The following is a 19,961-nucleotide window of genomic DNA, read 5'->3' on the forward strand; positions in this document are numbered from 1 at the left end:
TGTGTGTGTGTGTGTGTGTGATGTGTGTGTGTGTGCTTATCTCAGCCAAGTGTGATGCTGTAGGTCCTCCAGCGTCGGCCGCGTCTCCGGGACTTTGGTTAAACACGCGTCCAAGAAATCCCGGCAGTCTGGAAAGAAAGGAAAGAGAAAAAACATGAAGATGATAGTTCCAGTGGTCCAAGCCATCAGTCAGTCTTGAAGTGTGACGTTTTCTTACTTTTGGACAGACGTCTTTTGAATTTCAGGCGCTTTTTGAGGAAGCTCGTGGTGTTAAAGTCCCCCGCATGAAGCGCTTCGTACAGAACCACTCCCATTTGCCATACCGTGGTGGGTCCACACCTGTAGCAACTGCGCCTGTACCACTCGGGAGGGGAGTAAATTTCTGTACCTAATAAACAGACACAATTGCAATTTCTTCTAAACAAAAGGCGAAAATTGTGACATCTGTGAAGAGCAAGAGCAGAATATGTTACCATAGAAGACGCGGTACTGCGACCGCTCCTTAACAAAGCAGCTCAGTCCAAAGTCGATGATACGAACACGCGGTACATCTGAGCCGGTCTCAATTAGAATGTTCTCACTCTTGATGTCCCGGTGAAAGATGTGTCTATCCTCCAGGTGCTTCGCAGCATCAACCAGCTGCTTCAGAATGACCTGGAAATAGAGCAGGGCGATATGACCAAAAATATTTATCACGATATACATTTGAAAAGTTGCGATAACGATATAACTGACGATATAATTGACACTAGACAAAATACTTTACAACTCCACAATTTTTAGTGCAAAAAACCCCATCAATGTATTTTCACTTAAACAAGCAGCTGTTTTTTATGTCCATTAAAGTTATATAAAAATGTAACAGTGCAAATTCCTTGCTGACAGTTTAACCAAAAGGCATTTCCAGTGGAAATTGGCCGACATATCCTCAGCATAACCATGTATAATATCCACAAAACTTAAAAAGAGGTTATACACACACAATACGGTAATATAATGTTGAGGTGCAGTACGTATCACTCCGCCAGGCGCCTGCCTACGATAGCCGTAATGCTCCGACAATCCATCGAGCGGTGCGGCTTTGTAGCTTAGCAAAGTCGCCGTGTACATAAAATCGTTTTGAGGTCAGTAAACACAACCAGAATTCATGCGGCGTCACCGCCATGTGCGTATGTAAACAAAGGCACTGCGCATGCGCGTTTTACCCATATTCTATCGTGATATTTCATTTTCCTATCGTTGCCCAAAATTACACCGGTATTACCATGAACGGTATGATATAGCCCAGCCCTACCTGGAAACGATGAAAAAGACAATAATCAATCAATGGGTTAATGTTTCTCTAATACTCTGTGCTTTGATTGAATGATGTACAGTCTAAGACTCTTCTAAGGCAAGTCAACTTGCCTTGGCCTTGTCCTCTGGCAAAAATCCTCCATTTTCTTCGATGTATTTATCCAGGTCCACAGCGGGGACAGGTCTCTCCATCACCAGGATCAGCTCTCTGCCAAAGTCAAACCACTCCAACAGAGACACTGGGGCTGATGTTTCCACTGATCCATCTGCTTCAGCTGCAAGCTTCAGCATGATGGCAACTTCCACTGACACATTCTTCCCGTTATCATCCTGAAATATTTCAACAAAGTGGATGATGAGGCACAGACGTTCCACAGGTGAACGCTGCATGCAATCCACTAATGTAAAAACAATTCAAGTCTTGCACATTTACCTTCACTTTGCAGTACACGTTCCCCCTTGGGATGTGTTTGATGGCCACCTAAAAGACACAGGGCATTGATGAGCATTTCCTCAGTATGACATAATTAAAGGTGTAAAACAGCTTACGATATTATCCCTTATCTGCGTTACTGCCTGTCTTACTACCACCATCTGAACACTTACTGGTAAATGATCCTTTATGCGGTAGCCAGCAAACACTGCTCCGCATCCTCCTTCTCCAAGCCGCTGCTCCTCCACGTATCTCGCTTGGAAGTCACCTAAACAGACAAACACAAATTGGGTTTTACTACAGCTGTCACACAAATTACTCTCTGCTGTACCCTAAATGTTCATTTTGCTCTTCACCTGAATATAAAAGCCAAGCTGCTTGCTACTTACGTTTCTGTTCAGCCACTGACTTTTTGGCAACAGTTTTGGTTTTGTCCTGGTCCACTTTCTTTTTCTTAGGTGGGTCCCTGGTGTCTCCCGCAGCTTTCCTTTTGCCAGCCTTTTTGTTTTTACTGCAGCTCTCTGAAATCTCTATGCTGCAGTCTGCAGATGTGGAAAACACCAAAAGCACGTCAGCTTATTAGATAATAGACACAAATATCTCCCAAAACTAATATCTTCAAACTAGCAACCAGATGTACACTTAATCTACCCCTCACTCAACTAATTAGCCTACCTTTACCAGTGTCCAACCAGGAAGATGCCTGCCCCTTGTCACCGCTCACATGGTCAAGAAGTTTACGCTTCTTTGCTGTATTGGCTGTCCCCGCTTCATCTTGTTGGACCTTTCGCTTGACTCCCCTGACCACATGAGCATCTGAGCTGGTGGAAGGACCAGCCTGCTCAGAGACCCTCCTTCTTTTTATGGGGGTCGTTTTTTCAGGACTGGCCTTTCTTTTAGCCATCCTGCTCTTACAATCTATAAACAACAACAACAACAACAACCATTAGTGAAAAAGAGCGCTCGACATCAGGACTAGAAGGATTTTGATGTCACTGAATTTTAAATTAGTATTGCTTACAATATAATAACAAGTTTATCCTTTTGATAAAAAAACACCAACACGAGTCCATACTAGGTCTACTAAGTCTAGATACTGATGACACTTGTTGCTCTGTTTTCACTGCTCAGTCCAAGAATAAACTTGTCACATTATTTTACCAAAAGACAAAGTGCCCCAGTAACCTTTCTTTGATTAGACATGTTGCACTTAGGTTAGTTTCAATCAAAACCAGGATTTAAATCCTCTAAAAATGAATCGTTTTATACACAGAGCCTCAACATTGTTAGAAATGTACTGTTATTTGGGGGATTTTTTTTTTTTACTTACTTTGATCTCCTGGATCTTTCTTATCTGCCTCAGTCGTAACTTTTCTTGTTTCCTTTTTCATCTTAAGTTTTTGAGAACTTTTAAAATAGAAAATGTCACCTTAATGAGTGAATAGTCCTTCAAATGTCTGGATGCTTGACTTTTCTAACTAAGCTGTATAAGTCAGTTCTGTAAGTGAGCTTTAAAAGTAAACTCCGGAGACTATGGCAACACATTAGAACCTTTCCTTTTAGTGACATCACTAAAAGGCAGTGTCCCAAGTAGTTTAAAGAAAAACACTCTGGCAGACAAAGCCATAATATTTCATATAATTCAGTAATTTCACATTAAACTTTCTTTCATTATCCTTTCATTATTTGTTTAACCCTTTAAGACCTACCATAGAACCAAGTCCGCCAGAGCTTACTTTATATTTTTACATGCTGTAGTGCCATTTTTGGGAGCATTTCAAGTTGCTATACATCAATACAACTGTTATAGCCCATATTTTAATAATATGTATGCATTAAGTCCATAGTAACTGTGCAATAAACTACAAAAACATTGAAAATCGTTTTTGTTTTTTTACATATATTCTACTTGGAGAAATTTAAGAGGCTTATCCCTCAAAACTTTAAATACAAAAAGTTGCAAAAAATAGTTTACAACAACAGGAAATTTATTTTGAGTGTCTTCATAGTTTTATTTTTGAGATACACCAATTTTTAATACTGCAGGAAAAACGAAAAACAATCCTATGATGCAAATTTGCAAAGAAAACAGCATGTGCATCAAAATAAACTATTTTAAGCAGTGCAATTCGAGTTCTAAGCATCCCAGCAACTATTCAGAAAAGCATAAAGTCAAACATGACTTATAAAAACACCAGTATAGGCTCTTAAGGCCTACAAGTAAAAAACTACATTTTCCGCGAAAATGACGTCACTTCCGGTTTCGGGCAGGAAATGGTGGACATGCGATCGTTCGCGCTGACGTCTGTTTCAATGTGGGAAGTGTTAAGAACAGCTGATCAGATCGGCAAAGCGTGTTTCTGGAATATTATGTTTTTGTTCCTGCAAGCGCTTTTTATGCAATTTTTGCAAAGCTTTATGTGGAAGGAAACCGTGACTTAGGACAAGCTGATGGCATAAGATGTAAGTACAACTCCTCCGGTTTCATATGCAAAAAAAATTATTGCGCTAGTTTATGCGGTTGCAGTGCTACTGGGATTTAAAAATAGTTACGCAAAAACGTGCCCGCTCCGACTGGCTTCAAAGGGTTAAAGACTTGATGTGTGGATGCTACTATGAAGACTTCTAGTTGAGCAACACTAAAAACACTGACTAGTTTATCTGAGATAAAATATAACACTTTTTTATTAAGTCAGTGTTAACTCTTTTTTTTTCTGTTAGGATCATTCAATAGTACAAAGCGAGTGGTAGGTCAACGCCGCAGGAAGTGATCATCAATTTCTATCACTTTGTCAAGGCTGAGCGTAGGGTGTACCAGTGGAAAATCTTCGTGGGGCGAATCATCGGAATCGGGTCGGACAACCCTGCATCACCGCCTGAGCGCCACGCAGGACACTACACACTACCTTAATATCTTGATCAGAACCCCACATACTGCCCCCAAAGTTTATTAAATCCCCTGCCAACGTTGTTCCTAAAATTAGAGGACGCCAAGGTACAAACTGACTGCAGCCTTTTATTCCATGTGTTTTTGTCTGTGAATGCCCCCATGTACACATGTAACCTCCACCACTTGCAACACCAATAATGTCCCGGGGCAAAGCGGGGGTTTGGTGAACCAGGAGCTGTGCGCAGCCCGTGTCAACCAAAGCTGGTGTATACCCCCTTGACACCTTATTTAGAATGCTGTACCTCCATGACTGCCTGGCATGCTCTGCTCCTTCTGCCCTGGCAACCAGATGATCCTCAGCCAGGGTGGCTTGCTGGTTGACGGCAGGGGACCCCTCGGGTGGGCCACTTTGTTCAGCAAACCAATGACTGTAGAAAACATGGATGATCAAACAGTTCTCCAAAAGTACATAAAGTACTTGCCTTAAAAAGCAGTTAATGTTCATGTTGCATTTATTTATTGTTATTACATTGTTTTACAGCAGCTAATTAAAAACCATCATCTTAACTACATGTTTTGTTTTTTTATTCTTTGTTGTTGTTGGGGTTTTTTTTTTTTGCAGTTGTCCTGTAGGTGATGGTGTAGCACAGAGACTGAACTAGTGGCTAGCTAACATAAGAAGGATGTACTTGAAATGTACTGTACTTGAAAACTTGCATCTCATCTTGCAGCGTTCACTTTGAAGAGAATGTCTTTACCAAGGACTCACAGGTTAAGTAACTTTACAATTTTCATATTACAATATATAATTTTAGAGCATGATTACAGCTCTGCCATCTTGATTGAAAATTAAATACATCTGGAATACGAACAGCTGATCAGATCGGCAAAGCATGTTTCTGGAATATTATGTTTTTGTTACTGCAAGCGCTTTTAATACAATTTTTTGCAAGCTATATGTGGAAGGAAACCGTGACCTAGGACAAGCTGATGGCATAAGATGTAAGTACAACTCCTCCTGGTTTCATATGCAAAAAAAATATTGCGCTAGCTTACGCAGTTCCCTGGTTCTACAGGATTTAAAAATAGTTACGCAAAACAGAGCGTGCCTGCTCCGACCGACTTTAAAGGGTTAAACATGTAAGAATCGAATTGCATCTTTCCATTGCCAGCCATCTCATTTTGTACAAATCCAGCCAACTCTTCCAAGTTTGTGTATCTTTTAAACTCTTACAAGAATTGAAATGTGTCCCAAATATCTGTATCCCATCAGAGGCAACTTTCTTAACCCTTTAGAGCCGATCGGAGCAGGCACGCTCTGTTTTGCGTAACTATTTTTAAATCCCAGTAGCACTGCAACCACGTAAGCTAGCGCAAAAATTTTTTTTGCATATGAAACCGGAGGAGTTGTACTTACATCTTATGCCATCAGCTTGTCCTAGGTCACGGTTTCCTTCCACATAAAGCTTTGCAAAAACTGCATAAAAAGCGCTTGCAGGACACAAACATAATATTCCAGAAACACGCTTACCGATCCGATCAGCTGTTCATAACACTTCCTACGTTGGAATAGACGTCAGCGCGAACTTTTGCATTTCCGCCATTACCTGCCCGAAACTGGAAGTGACGTCATTTTCGCGGAAATGTAGTCTTTTTTGCCATCAGGGCCTCAGGGCCTATACTGCTCTTTTTAAAAGTTATCTTTGACTTTCTGTGTCGTTTCTGGGATGCTTAGGACTCATATTGCACTGCTGGAAATAGTTTATTTTGATGCATATGCTGCTTTCTTTGCAAATTTGCAGTATAATATTATTTTCGTTTTTCCTGCAGTGTATAAAAATTGGTGTATTTCAAAATAAAACTATGAAGACAATAAATTTCCAGTGGGTGGGAAACTATTTTGTGCAACTTTTTTGTATTTACAGTTTTGAGGGATAAGCCTCTTAAATTTCTCTAACTACAAATATATGTTAAAAATCAAAAACGATTTTCAATTTTTTGTAGTTCATTGCACTTTTTTTCAATTTATGTAATTACTATACACTTAATGAACACATATTATTAAAATCTGGGCTATAATAGTTGTATTGATGTATAGCAACTTGAAATGCTCCCAGAAATGGCTCCACAGCATGTAAAAATATAATATAAGCTCTGGCGGACTTGGTTCTATGGTAGGTCTTAAAGGGTTAAAGGAGAGGTAGTAGCTGCTCCACCATAGGACCAGTAGGACCTCCAGCACACAATGAACACTTAATTAACATTAACACATTTATTAAAACACAATTTTAAACAATAACCCTTTTCTTTTAGTGTGTTTCAATTTGTTCCTACCGCTCCATTGGAACGGTGTACTATCCAGTAACAGCATCCAGCTGGCAGAAGCATACACCTGCAGCAAGGAGAATCTACCAGGCAGGATAGCGCAGCGGAGTCATCAGATGAGGATTATCATGAAGTGGTTCATCCAGCAGGAACAGGATACCAAAGGGGAGGGAAAAAAACACAGAAAGCATAGTCATGACTAACTCAGTGTCACTAACAGCTCATCTAGCAGTCTTAACATCATAAAGATACAGGCTGGTCCATATAAAAAATAGAAAAATAAATGCTGTTAACCAAATTTTCTTAGGCAAAAACACATAATCTTGATATCTGACCTTGTATCAGCCGCCATATTGGAAAGGTAGCCAGGTTTCCTTAGCTGCTAGCTTGCTAACAGTCTGCTATCCAGCCCGGTAATAACTTCATTCACATATTTTACAACATTCAACTTTCTTCCTTAACAAAAACATCGCAGTTGTGGATTTGAATCTCGCTGCAGCATAATAAGACCCAGAACATTCAATTTGAACATGTGCTGCAAGCTAACTCCCCAGAGGAGTTCATGCAATGGCAATGCCTGTCGGATTCGGCTCATGACTTCTCTGTCTAACAACACATTAAAACATCAGTTTCAAGTACAAATGTTTCATAAACTTATCTACAGCGACTCATATTAAATGTACCCAAGTTTCCAGCTGGCAGTGGGCACAAGACCAACACTCCTCATCAGATCAAGGGAGGAAAAGAAAATTCTAGAGCTGGGCTGGGTGGCTGCTATGCTCACGGCATTGCAGCACGTTCAATGACTGCCAAATAATCAGAAATCTCATACTTAATTAATGACTATCAATTGAAGCATATTTACTATACCTCAAAAAAGTAAAAGATGATTGAGCATGTATCAAGACAATGAGTCCTTTACTTTAGTAAAACTGTGTAATGCAACAAGCACAAAAAATGGGCTGTAAAAAAAAAGAAAAAATATCTGAACTATAGCACCGACTTTTAAATAGCAATCAAGCCCAATAAACAGTTTCTTTTGTTAAAAGAGGGGCCTAATGTCCTCCACAATTATGTGAGATGATAAAGCCATACAGAAAATGATTACTTCAAGATATAGCTGCTAAAAGTCGTTCTACTACCGAATTATGTGTATGTATCCTCTCTTGATTTATTTCCAAAGTTTACTCACTTGATTTGGATTAGTGAATGGAACCTAATCATTTTATTAATCTATACACACAGAAATAGCCACACAAACTAAATTAGTTGGTCAAATTTTATTCAGACTCTTGGTGAAATAATCACACAACGTGGTCCTTCTAATGACAGCAACATACTGTTGTTAGGAGGTGGTGGGATTGTCACATGCTGTGAGCTAGCATGATTTACTTAAAGCTGATGTGATTCCCAGATTGGATGAACTATTTGCATTTTCCTCATCATTATTTTTATTTTTGTTTTCTGATTGCTGATTGGTAGTGGTTGCCAGAATTATGCTTTCGCTTAAAATACAGTGTTAGCCACTAGTGCCTCAATTTCTTGGTTGTCTAAGAAATTCATCCTATCAGAGCCTTCAAAAACAAAAAATAAAAACAAAAACTATATTTTACAAAACATAATTCCAATTAAAATAGTTAGCTGGGTAAAATGCCACATTTTTTTATGTCATGGTACAGTTAGTGCGATTCTTGATTCTTATGATAAAATGTAATTATATTTTAATCCCACAAATTTCTTTTTTCTTTTTATGAGAGCTCACACACTTAAAGGATAACCCAAAGTCACACACTTTACAACAGCAACCTCATTTTATAAATGCAATACACTACAAAACAAGGGGAATAAAAGCAAAACATTAACGGTGTGTTCACACTGAACGCGATAGACGCGAACAAAAACGCCCCTAATTTGACGCGTGCACATTCGCACCTCAACGCGTGTCCAAGAAAAATCCATCGCGTCTCAAAATTGCATATTTTGATGCGTGAACCGGAAATGTGGGAGGGATGTGGGAGGAAGTTGTGCCAGACCGGTATCTTTGTCAGCTGTCGAGCTAGCGTTTGAAGAGAGAGTCTCCCTTCTCTATTTACTGTGGAGAGCAGAGCAGCGGCATTAAGGATGTCCTCGCTGTACCTGGGTCCATCAGGTCCTCCAGACGCTTGAGCAGTTTGGTGAGTTTCAACACTTGCTCCAGGAGCTGCGCCTGGATGACGGCCGATTTCAGCGATATCGCCGTCTTCCCCTCGCCCAGTTTGATGACCTGCTGTCCCGCGTTGGTCCAAGAATCGCCCGCCTAGACACCGACTACAGGCGCTCAATCCCACCTGCAGAGCGCCTGTCCGTCTGCCTGAGGTTAGTAAAAGTGTTTAATACGGTAGTCCTTTATTGATACCTGTGCTAATATGCTAAACTATCGTTTATAGACTGCTAACATGGATGTGCTATGCTATCAATGAATGCCGTTGGTGTTTACTGATAGCAAACTGTGGTACGGAGACGACTGTTTATAATATTTCTAGTGATACTCGAAAGGTCTCATCAAGTCCTGATTTAATTCAATTTATGCTGTTATCAGTGTTTGCAACGATAGCATGGCTGTGGTGTCATATGCATGCTCTCGGTGTTTGCTGATATCAAACTGGTATTAGGACCAATGTAGGTTAATCTTTGTAGTGATACTCACTCCTTTTTATTTAGACCTGGTTTAATTCTGGTATAGTTGAGTATTTGTATATAATCCCTGCAGCTGTCAGACTCTATAACAGGGGTCACCAGCCTTTATTAAAACAGAGTTAGATAAAACTGTGAACAGTTTGGTTCATCTTTAGTTACATGGTTCTATCTTGATAAGCTATGTCTTATCACAGATTAATTTTTCAAAAATATTAATGATTTAAGCAAGGAAAGGGCTACATGTCAACATACAACTCTTTATTTCTATTAATGTCTTACTTCATTCCTACCTGATTGACATGTTTAGGAATTATGAGTGATTGGCTCACTGTAGTTGTAAAAGTTGCTACCAATCAAATTATGATATGTTAAAGTTAAAACAAAACACAACTGTTTTAGATATTATCTAATATACATTTTGTAATTATCCTTATAATTACAAAATGTTTTATGTAAGATTTAAGTTTTGTGATTTAAATCTGACATCACAAAAGTATTTTGGAATTTGAATAATGTATTTTGTAACTGCAGTACACATAATACTAATTTTGAACAATTTTGTCCAGGTTCCTTGTCACCGGGGACTCCTTCACGACCAAGCGTTCAGTTACAGAGTCGGTGTGTCCACGGTGAGCCACATCACCCCCCAGGTAGCGACGGCCATCTGGGACTGTCTAGTGGACGACTTCATGGCTGTGCCTTCACCTGGAGACTGGCGGTCCATCACAGAGGGATTCCAGGAGCGCTGGAACTTTCCTCTGCTGTGCAGCTCTGGATGGGAAGCACGTCCAGACAAAGGCACCCCATATATCATATAGGAGACACACACATTGATATACACTAAATACTTATTCCATTTCTTTTTTGTGGTGCCCAAATTTATGCACCTGCTTGATTTTGTTTAAACAATTATTGCACACTTTTTGTAAATCCAGTAAACTTCTTTTCACTTCTCAAATATCACTGTGTGTGTCTCCTGTATGATATATTTAACTGACATTTTTTATTGTAACAACCAACGATTTATACAGGAAAATAATGTCTATTAACAAGGTTGCCCAAACTTTTGCATCCCACTGTATTAGTATATTTTGTCATTAGTATAATATGAAATAAATTCTACATGTGTCAAGTCGTGTGCCAACATTTGCTGTGTAATAGAACTGAGACATTAGTCATTGTGAAAATTTATTTGAAATAATATTAAAATTCTCAAACAGAAAAACATTAAACATAAATATATAAAATATAAGTATTTACAGAGAGACAGGAATAAAAAGGACCAGCTGCTCTCCAGAGCAGGAACATGGCTGAGGAGGAAATGCTCCATTGGAGACTGGTGTGGCCTCTTCACGGACTCCAGGATGGCCAGCTCCACCGCCGATGGACCGTCCTGGGACCCGTCCCTCATCTGCCTCGGAGCTGTCCTCCTCTGTGGGCCTGTAAAACAGCACAAAACACAAAGAAATGAGAAGACAATGAGAAGACTGCTACTAGATTTTAATTTCAACATTGAAAAAACAAAACAAAAACAGGATATAATCAGATTGGTTGTAGATATTTAGTAAAGGTGATCACAAGGCAATCCCACCGACTAAAAAGGTATCAGTGCTTGCTGTACATACCTGTGGGTGCAGCAGCAGGAGCTCAGGGACTGGGGAGCCAGGAGAAGCAACAGGGGATGCTCTGCTGCAGAATCAGTTGGCTCTATCAATACAGTATTAAATGTTAACAGGTTGAATATAATCAGAGAAAGTATATACAGTGGTCCCTCATTTATTGCAGCAGGGGTTCTCAGAATAACTAGCCCCTGGTCACGCACTGTATACACTGTTTTCCCCACACACATGAACATTGGTCACAGTTCTCACAATTGATTCTCAAAGTGCAAACCTGTGTAGATTGAAAAAAAGGTAAAAGTATTATTATGCCGCGTTTTGTCTTCATCTGCCTGCCACTTTCGTGCGCCTTTTTCCCTCGCGGTGCAGGTGTCTATTTCCGAATGAGGCTCAGAGTTATGGGTATTTTTGTGCTGTTTTTTCTATTATCAAAACCAAACATGATAAATTTGGCAAGCGCAGGAGACATGACACAAAGGAGATTTGTCAATCAGGCTGCAGATGCAATGCTGTACGGTGCAAAAAAAAAGAAAAGAAAAAGAAAATCAGCGAAAAAGCGAAGCAGTGACGGATGAACAGCGGGACCACTGTGTGCTGTTTATTAATAAACAAAATATATTCCTATATGACAACATGCATAAAAGCAGAACGGTATTTGTAAGTGAGTGGGAAAATAGCGGTGGCTTGCTAGCTTTTGTGCGGTTTCCCCTGGTCAGTGAAAACTTTCAAAAGAGAAATGAATGAACTTACCAGGTTGCCCGATCTCTTTACATATCTTCCTCCAAGCTCGGTCCTTTATATTCCTGTCTCGGTACAGAAAGCAGCTGGTGTCGTACAGCTCCAGGTTGTTTGCTACGGCGTTGATTAGCCTTCCTTCCATTGAAGAATGAAGGGCTTTGGCTGGATCTGCCCCTTTGACCTAGGTCACAGCCACGTCAACAGGCTCCTGATTGGTTGTCGCGGTGCGATTTGACGCTGGAGTTCAGATTTTTCCAACTCGAGCGGTAGACGCATAACGCGCGTATGCACAAAATGCAACACAAAAACTCAGGCGCGTGGTTTTTTTCGCGAGTCAAACGCTCCAAACGCGCTAGACTGACACGCGTTTCAGACGTTTTGGCGACGCAAATCTGCGGGTCATCGTGCTTTTCCATTGACTTTACATGTAAACCTGACGCTCTGTTCGCGTCTATCGCGTTCGGTGTGAACACACCGTAAGAGCTTTTTATAGAATAAACTGCATGACTGCAGTGAGAAAGCATCACGACAATGTCAGTAGGGACTGGGGAGAGGGTTTTAGGAAGGATTCGAGTGCCAGGTCTTACAACTGCAGCACAGATCATAATAAAATTGCTATTTGCTTGGGTATTACCTTCATGAATGACATCCATATTAATAGGAAGCAAATTCTGCATCTTCAAGTTAGGATTTTAAGGGGGATAAGGGGCGGGGACACCAACTGATGTGCAACTTCTACTAAAGCTTTAGCATAGGAGTAATACTAATGATTCTTGATGCCAGCGAGGCTGACAAACTGGTGTAACAATTTGGTTTTTTTTAAAGATAGAATTTCCTATTACTGACATCATTTAGAAACTAGGGTTTGACTCCTGTGTGAGACCGTAATTTTCTTTACTTTTCTTTATTTATGTAACTTTTGTTTTCACTGGCAATTTAGTGTTAGGTTAGGACAAAAAACAAATTAGGAAGGTTAAAGACAGAACATTACTAGATTGTGGTTTTAATTAAAATGTAGCCTTTGACAATGCTGAACACATGAGAAGCTACTTTTAGGCATATCACCCAATTTGTAATATTGCTAAACATTTCTTAAGGCAGACAAGTTATGCTGGCTGGGTCAGTGTCATTTTTGTTGTAATTGATGTCTGGTTTGTTCTGTTCCCTAGTGATGGGTACCAGTATCCGGTGCCATAAAGGCACCGGTTCTGACATAATCCTTGAAATAGTAATAACACAGTATCCTCAGCAAAGATGAATTAAACAAGTTTTATTTTAATGGAAGTTTACTTCAAGTCTTCAGATTTTTACTGTCTTTTATTTGATTACTTTAAAGTATATGATTACATTAGAGTAATTAAATAAAGACAGTTTTGATGGAGCTCCTGACCCAGCCCAAGCTCTCTATGAAGACGAGGAAAAACTCCCCTGGGGGGGCCAGATTGACGGGAAGAAACCTCGGGAAAGCCCATTCAAAGAGAGATCCCCTTTCCTGGGATGGCTGGGGGGGGTTACAGGAATTCCAAAACACTGAAATTTAAAGTGGGCCAATTAAAAAAAATATTTCCTGAAAAAAAGCAAGGTAATTCATACATCACACATAAATGATAATGGCTGAATTGTGTGTGTGTGTGTGTGTGTGTGTGTGTGTGTGTGTGTGTGTGTGTGTGTGTGTGTGTGTGTGTGTGTGATATGCTTATCTCAGCCAAGTGTGATGCTGTAGGTCCTCCAGCGTCGGCCGCGTCTCCGGGACTTTGGTTAAACACGCGTCCAAGAAATCCCGGCAGTCTGGAAAGAAAGGAAAGAGAAAAAACATGAAGATGATAGTTCCAGTGGTCCAAGCCATCAGTCAGTCTTGAAGTGTGACGTTTTCTTACTTTTGGACAGACGTCTTTTGAATTTCAGGCGCTTTTTGAGGAAGCTCGTGGTGTTAAAGTCCCCCGCATGAAGCGCTTCGTACAGAACCACTCCCATTTGCCATACCGTGGTGGGTCCACACCTGTAGCAACTGCGCCTGTACCACTCGGGAGGGGAGTAAATTTCTGTACCTAATAAACAGACACAATTGCAATTTCTTCTAAAACAAAAGGCGAAAATTGTGACATCTGTGAAGAGCAAGAGCAGAATATGTTACCATAGAAGACGCGGTACTGCGACCGCTCCTTAACAAAGCAGCTCAGTCCAAAGTCGATGATACGAACACGCGGTACATCTGAGCCGGTCTCAATTAGAATGTTCTCACTCTTGATGTCCCGGTGAAAGATGTGTCTATCCTCCAGGTGCTTCGCAGCATCAACCAGCTGCTTCAGAATGACCTGGAAATAGAGCAGGGCGATATGACCAAAAATATTTATCACGATATACATTTGAAAAGTTGCGATAACGATATAACTGACGATATAATTGACACTAGACAAAATACTTTACAACTCCACAATTTTATTAGTGCAAAAAACCCCATCAATGTATTTTCACTTAAACAAGCAGCTGTTTTTTTATGTCCATTAAAGTTATATAAAATGTAACAGTGCAAATTCCTTGCTGACAGTTTAACCAAAAGGCATTTCCAGTGGAAATTGGCCGACATATCCTCAGCATAACCATGTATAATATCCACAAAACTTAAAAAGAGGTTATACACACACAATACGGTAATATAATGTTGAGGTGCAGTACGTATCACTCCGCCAGGCGCCTGCCTACGATAGCCGTAATGCTCCGACAATCCATCGAGCGGTGCGGCTTTGTAGCTTAGCAAAGTCGCCGTGTACATAAAATCGTTTTGAGGTCAGTAAACACAACCAGAATTCATGCGGCGTCACCGCCATGTGCGTATGTAAACAAAGGCACTGCGCATGCGCGTTTTACCCATATTCTATCGTGATATTTCATTTTCCTATCGTTGCCCAAAATTACACCGGTATTACCATGAACGGTATGATATAGCCCAGCCCTACCTGGAAACGATGAAAAAGACAATAATCAATCAATGGGTTAATCTTTCTCTAATACTCTGTGCTTTGATTGAATGATGTACAGTCTAAGACTCTTCTAAGGCAAGTCAACTTGCCTTGGCCTTGTCCTCTGGCAAAAATCCTCCATTTTCTTCGATGTATTTATCCAGGTCCACAGCGGGGACAGGTCTCTCCATCACCAGGATCAGCTCTCTGCCAAAGTCAAACCACTCCAACAGAGACACTGGGGCTGATGTTTCCACTGATCCATCTGCTTCAGCTGCAAGCTTCAGCATGATGGCAACTTCCACTGACAGATTCTTCCCATTATCATCCTGAAATATTTCAACAAAGTGGATGATGAGGCACAGATGTTCCACAGGTGAACGCTGCATGCAATCCACTAATGTAAAAACAATTCAAGTCTTGCACATTTACCTTCACTTTGCAGTACACGTTCCCCCTTGGGATGTGTTTGATGGCCACCTAAAAGACACAGGGCATTGATGAGCATTTCCTCAGTATGACATAATTAAAGGTGTAAAACAGCTTACGATATTATCCCTTATCTGCGTTACTGCCTGTCTTACTACCACCATCTGAACACTTACTGGTAAATGATCCTTTATGCGGTAGCCAGCAAACACTGCTCCGCATCCTCCTTCTCCAAGCCGCTGCTCCTCCACGTATCTCGCTTGGAAGTCACCTAAACAGACAAACACAAATTGGGTTTTACTACAGCTGTCACACAAATTACTCTCTGCTGTACCCTAAATGTTCATTTTGCTCTTCACCTGAATATAAAAGCCAAGCTGCTTGCTACTTACGTTTCTGTTCAGCCACTGACTTTTTGGCAACAGTTTTGGTTTTGTCCTGGTCCACTTTCTTTTTCTTAGGTGGGTCCCTGGTGTCTCCCGCAGCTTTCCTTTTGCCAGCCTTTTTGTTTTTACTGCAGCTCTCTGAAATCTCTATGCTGCAGTCTGCAGATGTGGAAAACACCAAAAGCACGTCAGCGTATTAGATAATAGACACAAATATCTCCCAAACACTAATATCTTCAAACTAGCAACCAGATGTACACTTAATCTACCCCTCACTCAACTAATTAGCCTACCTTTACCAGTGTCCAACCAGGAAGATGCCTGCCCCTTGTCACCGCTCACATGGTCAAGAAGTTTACGCTTCTTTGCTGTATTGGCTGTCCCCGCTTCATCTTGTTGGACCTTTCGCTTGACTCCCCTGACCACATGAGCATCTGAGCTGGTGGAAGGACCAGCCTGCTCAGAGACCCTCCTTCTTTTTATGGGGGTCGTTTTTTCAGGACTGGCCTTTCTTTTAGCCATCCTGCTCTTACAATCTATAAACAACAACAACAACAACAACACATTAGTGAAAAAGAGCGCTCGACATCAGGACTAGAAGGATTTTGATGTCACTGAATTTTAAATTAGTATTGCTTACAATATAATAACAAGTTTATCCTTTTGATAAAAAACACACCAACACGAGTCCATACTAGGTCTACTAAGTCTAGATACTGATGACACTTGTTGCTCTGTTTTCACTGCTCAGTCCAAGAATAAACTTGTCACATTATTTTACCAAAAGACAAAGTGCCCCAGTAACCTTTCTTTGATTAGACATGTTGCACTTAGGTTAGTTTCAATCAAAACCAGGATTTAAATCCTCTAAAAATGAATCGTTTTATACACAGAGCCTCAACATTGTTAGAAATGTAGATTCTGTTATTTGGGGGATTTTTCTTTTTTTTACTTACTTTGATCTCCTGGATCTTTCTTATCTGCCTCAGTCGTAACTTTTCTTGTTTCCTTTTTCATCTAAAGTTTTTGAGAACTTTTAAAATAGAAAATGTCACCTTAATGAGTGAATAGTCCTTCAAATGTCTGGATGCTTGACTTTTCTAACTAAGCTGTATAAGTCAGTTCTGTAAGTGAGCTTTAAAAGTAAACTCCGGAGACTATGGCAACACAACATTAGAACCTTTCCTTTTAGTGACATCACTAAAAGGCAGTGTCCCAAGTAGTTTAAAGAAAAACACTCTGGCAGACAAAGCCATAATATTTCATATAATTCAGTAATTTCACATTAAACTTTCTTTCATTATCCTTTCATTATTTGTTTAACCCTTTAAGACCTACCACAGAACCAAGTCCGCCAGAGCTTACTTTATATTTTTACATGCTGTAGTGCCATTTTTGGGAGCATTTCAAGTTGCTATACATCAATACAACTGTTATAGCCCATATTTTAATAATATGTATGCATTAAGTCCATAGTAACTGTGCAATAAACTACAAAAACATTGAAAATCGTTTTTGTTTTTTTACATATATTTCTACTTGGAGAAAGTTAAGAGGCTTATCCCTCAAAACTTTAAATACAAAAAAGTTGCAAAAAATTGTTTACAACAACAGGAAATTTATTTTGAGTGTCTTCATAGTTTTATTTTTGAGATACACCAATTTTTATATACTGCAGGAAAAACAAAAAACAATCCTATGATGCAAATTTGCAAAGAAAACAGCATGTGCATCAAAATAAACTATTTTAAGCAGTGCAATTCGAGTTCTAAGCATCCCAGCAACTATTCAGAAAAGCATAAAGTCAAACATGACTTATAAAAACACCAGTATAGGCTCTTAAGGCCTACAAGTAAAAAACTACATTTTCCGCGAAAATGACGTCACTTCCGGTTTTGGGCAGGAAATGGTGGACATGCGATCATTCGCGCTGACGTCTGTTTCAATGTGGGAAGTGTTACGAACAGCTGATCAGATCGGCAAAGCGTGTTTCTGGAATATTATGTTTTTGTTCCTGCAAGCGCTTTTTATGCAATTCTTGCAAAGCTTTATGTGGAAGGAAACTGTGACTTAGGACAAGCTGATGGCATAAGATGTAAGTACAACTCCTCTGGTTTCATATGCAAAAAAAATTATTGCGCTAGCTTACGCAGTTCCCGGTTCTACAGGGATTTAAAAATAGTTACGCAAAACAGAGCGTGCCTGCTCCGACCGACTTTAAAGGGTTAAACATGTAAGAATCGAATTGCATCTTTCCATTGCCAGCCATCTCATTTTGTACAAATCCAGCCAACTCTTCCAAGTTTGTGTATTTTTTAAACTCTTACAAGAATTGAAATGTGTCCCAAATATCTGTATCCCATCAGAGGCAACTTTCTTAACCCTTTAGAGCCGATCGGAGCGGGAACGCTCTGTTTTGCGTAACTATTTTTAAATCCCAGTAGCACTGCAACCACGTAAGCTAGCGCAAAAATTTTTTTTGCATATGAAACCGGAGGAGTTGTACTTACATCTTATGCCATCAGCTTGTCCTCGGTCACGGTTTCCTTCCACATAAAGCTTTGCAAAAACTGCATAAAAAGCGCTTGCAGGAACAAAAACATAATATTCCAGAAACACGCTTTACCGATCCGATCAGCTGTTCATAACACTTCCTACGTTGGAATAGACGTCAGCGCGAACTTTTGCATTTCCGCCATTACCTGCCCGAAACCGGAAGTGACGTCATTTTCGCGGAAATGTAGTCTTTTTTGCCATCAGGGCCTCAAGGCCTATACTGCTCTTTTTAAAAGTTATCTTTGACTTTATGACTTTCTGTGTCGTTTCTGGGAGGCTTAGGACTCATATTGCACTGCTGGAAATAGTTTATTTTGATGCATATGCTGCTTTTTTGCAAATTTGCAGTATAATATTTATTTTCGTTTTTCCTGCAGTGTATAAAAATTGGTGTATTTCAAAAATAAAACTATGAAGACAATAAATTTCCAGTGGTGGGAAACTATTTTGTGCAACTTTTTTGTATTTACAGTTTTGAGGGATAAGCCTCTTAAATTTCTCTAACTACAAATATATGTAAAAAAAATCAAAAACGATTTTCAATTTTTTTGTAGTTCATTGCACTTTTTTGCAATTTATGTAATTACTATGCACTTAATGAATACATATTATTAAAATCTGGGCTATAATGGTTGTATTGATGTATAGCAACTTGAAATGCTCCCAGAAATGGCTCCACAGCATGTAAAAATATAATATAAGCTCTGGCGGACTTGGTTCTATGGTAGGTCTTAAAGGGTTAAAGGAGAGGTAGTAGCTGCTCCACCATAGGACCAGTAGGACCTCCAGCACACAATGAACACTTAATTAACATTAACACATTTATTAAAACACAATTTTAAACAATAACCCTTTTCTTTTAGTGTGTTTCAATTTGTTCCTACCGCTCCATTGGAACGGTGTACTATCCAGTAACAGCATCCAGCTGGCAGAAGCATACACCTGCAGCAAGGAGAATCTACCAGGCAGGATAGCGCAGCGGAGTCATCAGATGAGGATTATCATGAAGTGGTTCATCCAGCAGGAACAGGATACCAAAAGGGGAGGGAAAAAACACAGAAAGCATAGTCATGACTAACTCAGTGTCACTAACAGCTCATCTAGCAGTCTTAACATCATAAAGATACAGGCTGGTCCATATAAAAAATATTAACAGAAAAAATAAATGCTGTTAACCAAATTTTCTTAGGCAAAAACACATAATCTTGATATCTGACCTTGTATCAGCCGCCATATTGGAAAGGTAGCCAGGTTTCCTTAGCTGCTAGCTTGCTAACAGTCTGCTATCCAGCCCGGTAATAACTTCATTCACATATTTTACAACATTCAACTTTCTTCCTTAACAAAAACATCGCAGTTGTGGATTTGAATCTCGCTGCAGCATAATAAGACCCAGAACATTCAATTTGAACATGTGCTGCAAGCTAACTCCCCAGAGGAGTTCATGCAATGGCCAATGCCTGTCGGATTCGGCTCATGACTTCTCTGTCTAACAACACATTAAAACATCAGTTTCAAGTACAAATGTTTCATAAACTTATCTACAGCGACTCATATTAAATGTACCCAAGTTTCCAGCTGGCAGTGGGCACAAGAACAACACTCCTCATCAGATCAAGGGAGGAAAAGAAAATTCTAGAGCTGGGCTGGGTG

General features: G+C 39.9%; 2 protein-coding genes across 10 annotated transcripts; both read right to left on the minus strand.

Annotated features, from left to right (window-relative positions):
* Positions 1–17: 17 nt before the first annotated feature.
* On the minus strand, positions 18–7,686 carry LOC120730830 (serine/threonine-protein kinase pim-1-like). Of its 6 annotated transcripts, none has more exons than XM_040027360.1 (11): positions 7,628–7,686; positions 6,954–7,027; positions 4,922–5,047; positions 2,405–2,647; positions 2,119–2,271; positions 1,903–1,997; positions 1,730–1,777; positions 1,408–1,626; positions 474–654; positions 218–388; positions 18–128 (listed from the first exon to the last, which is right to left on the minus strand). In XM_040027360.1, the coding sequence occupies exons 1-11, from the start codon at positions 7,669–7,671 to the stop codon at positions 37–39; spliced, it is 1,446 nt and encodes a 481-aa protein (XP_039883294.1). In that variant the 5' UTR covers positions 7,672–7,686; the 3' UTR covers positions 18–36. The 6 variants fall into 6 exon arrangements, with proteins under 6 accessions (XP_039883294.1, XP_039883295.1, XP_039883296.1 ...); XM_040027361.1 differs by lacking the exon at positions 7,628–7,686 and adding an exon at positions 7,280–7,380; XM_040027362.1 differs by lacking the exon at positions 4,922–5,047.
* A 5,546-nt stretch (positions 7,687–13,232) lies between these two features.
* LOC120730832 (serine/threonine-protein kinase pim-1-like) lies at positions 13,233–19,961 on the minus strand. 4 transcript variants are annotated; one of them, XM_040027366.1, is made up of 10 exons: positions 19,875–19,961; positions 19,193–19,266; positions 16,046–16,288; positions 15,759–15,911; positions 15,543–15,637; positions 15,370–15,417; positions 15,048–15,266; positions 14,112–14,292; positions 13,855–14,025; positions 13,233–13,765 (listed from the first exon to the last, which is right to left on the minus strand). In XM_040027366.1, exons 1-10 carry the CDS (start codon positions 19,916–19,918, stop codon positions 13,674–13,676), a joined length of 1,320 nt encoding a protein of 439 aa, XP_039883300.1. In that variant the 5' UTR covers positions 19,919–19,961; the 3' UTR covers positions 13,233–13,673. The 4 variants fall into 4 exon arrangements, with proteins under 4 accessions (XP_039883300.1, XP_039883301.1, XP_039883303.1 ...); XM_040027367.1 differs by lacking the exon at positions 19,875–19,961 and adding an exon at positions 19,526–19,626; XM_040027369.1 differs by lacking the exon at positions 19,875–19,961 and adding an exon at positions 16,709–16,785 and having other exon boundaries at positions 19,193–19,465.

Source organism: Simochromis diagramma, unplaced genomic scaffold (assembly GCF_900408965.1).
Source record: "Simochromis diagramma unplaced genomic scaffold, fSimDia1.1 OVJJ01000343.1, whole genome shotgun sequence".
In the NCBI taxonomy this organism is placed as follows: domain Eukaryota; kingdom Metazoa; phylum Chordata; class Actinopteri; order Cichliformes; family Cichlidae; genus Simochromis; species Simochromis diagramma.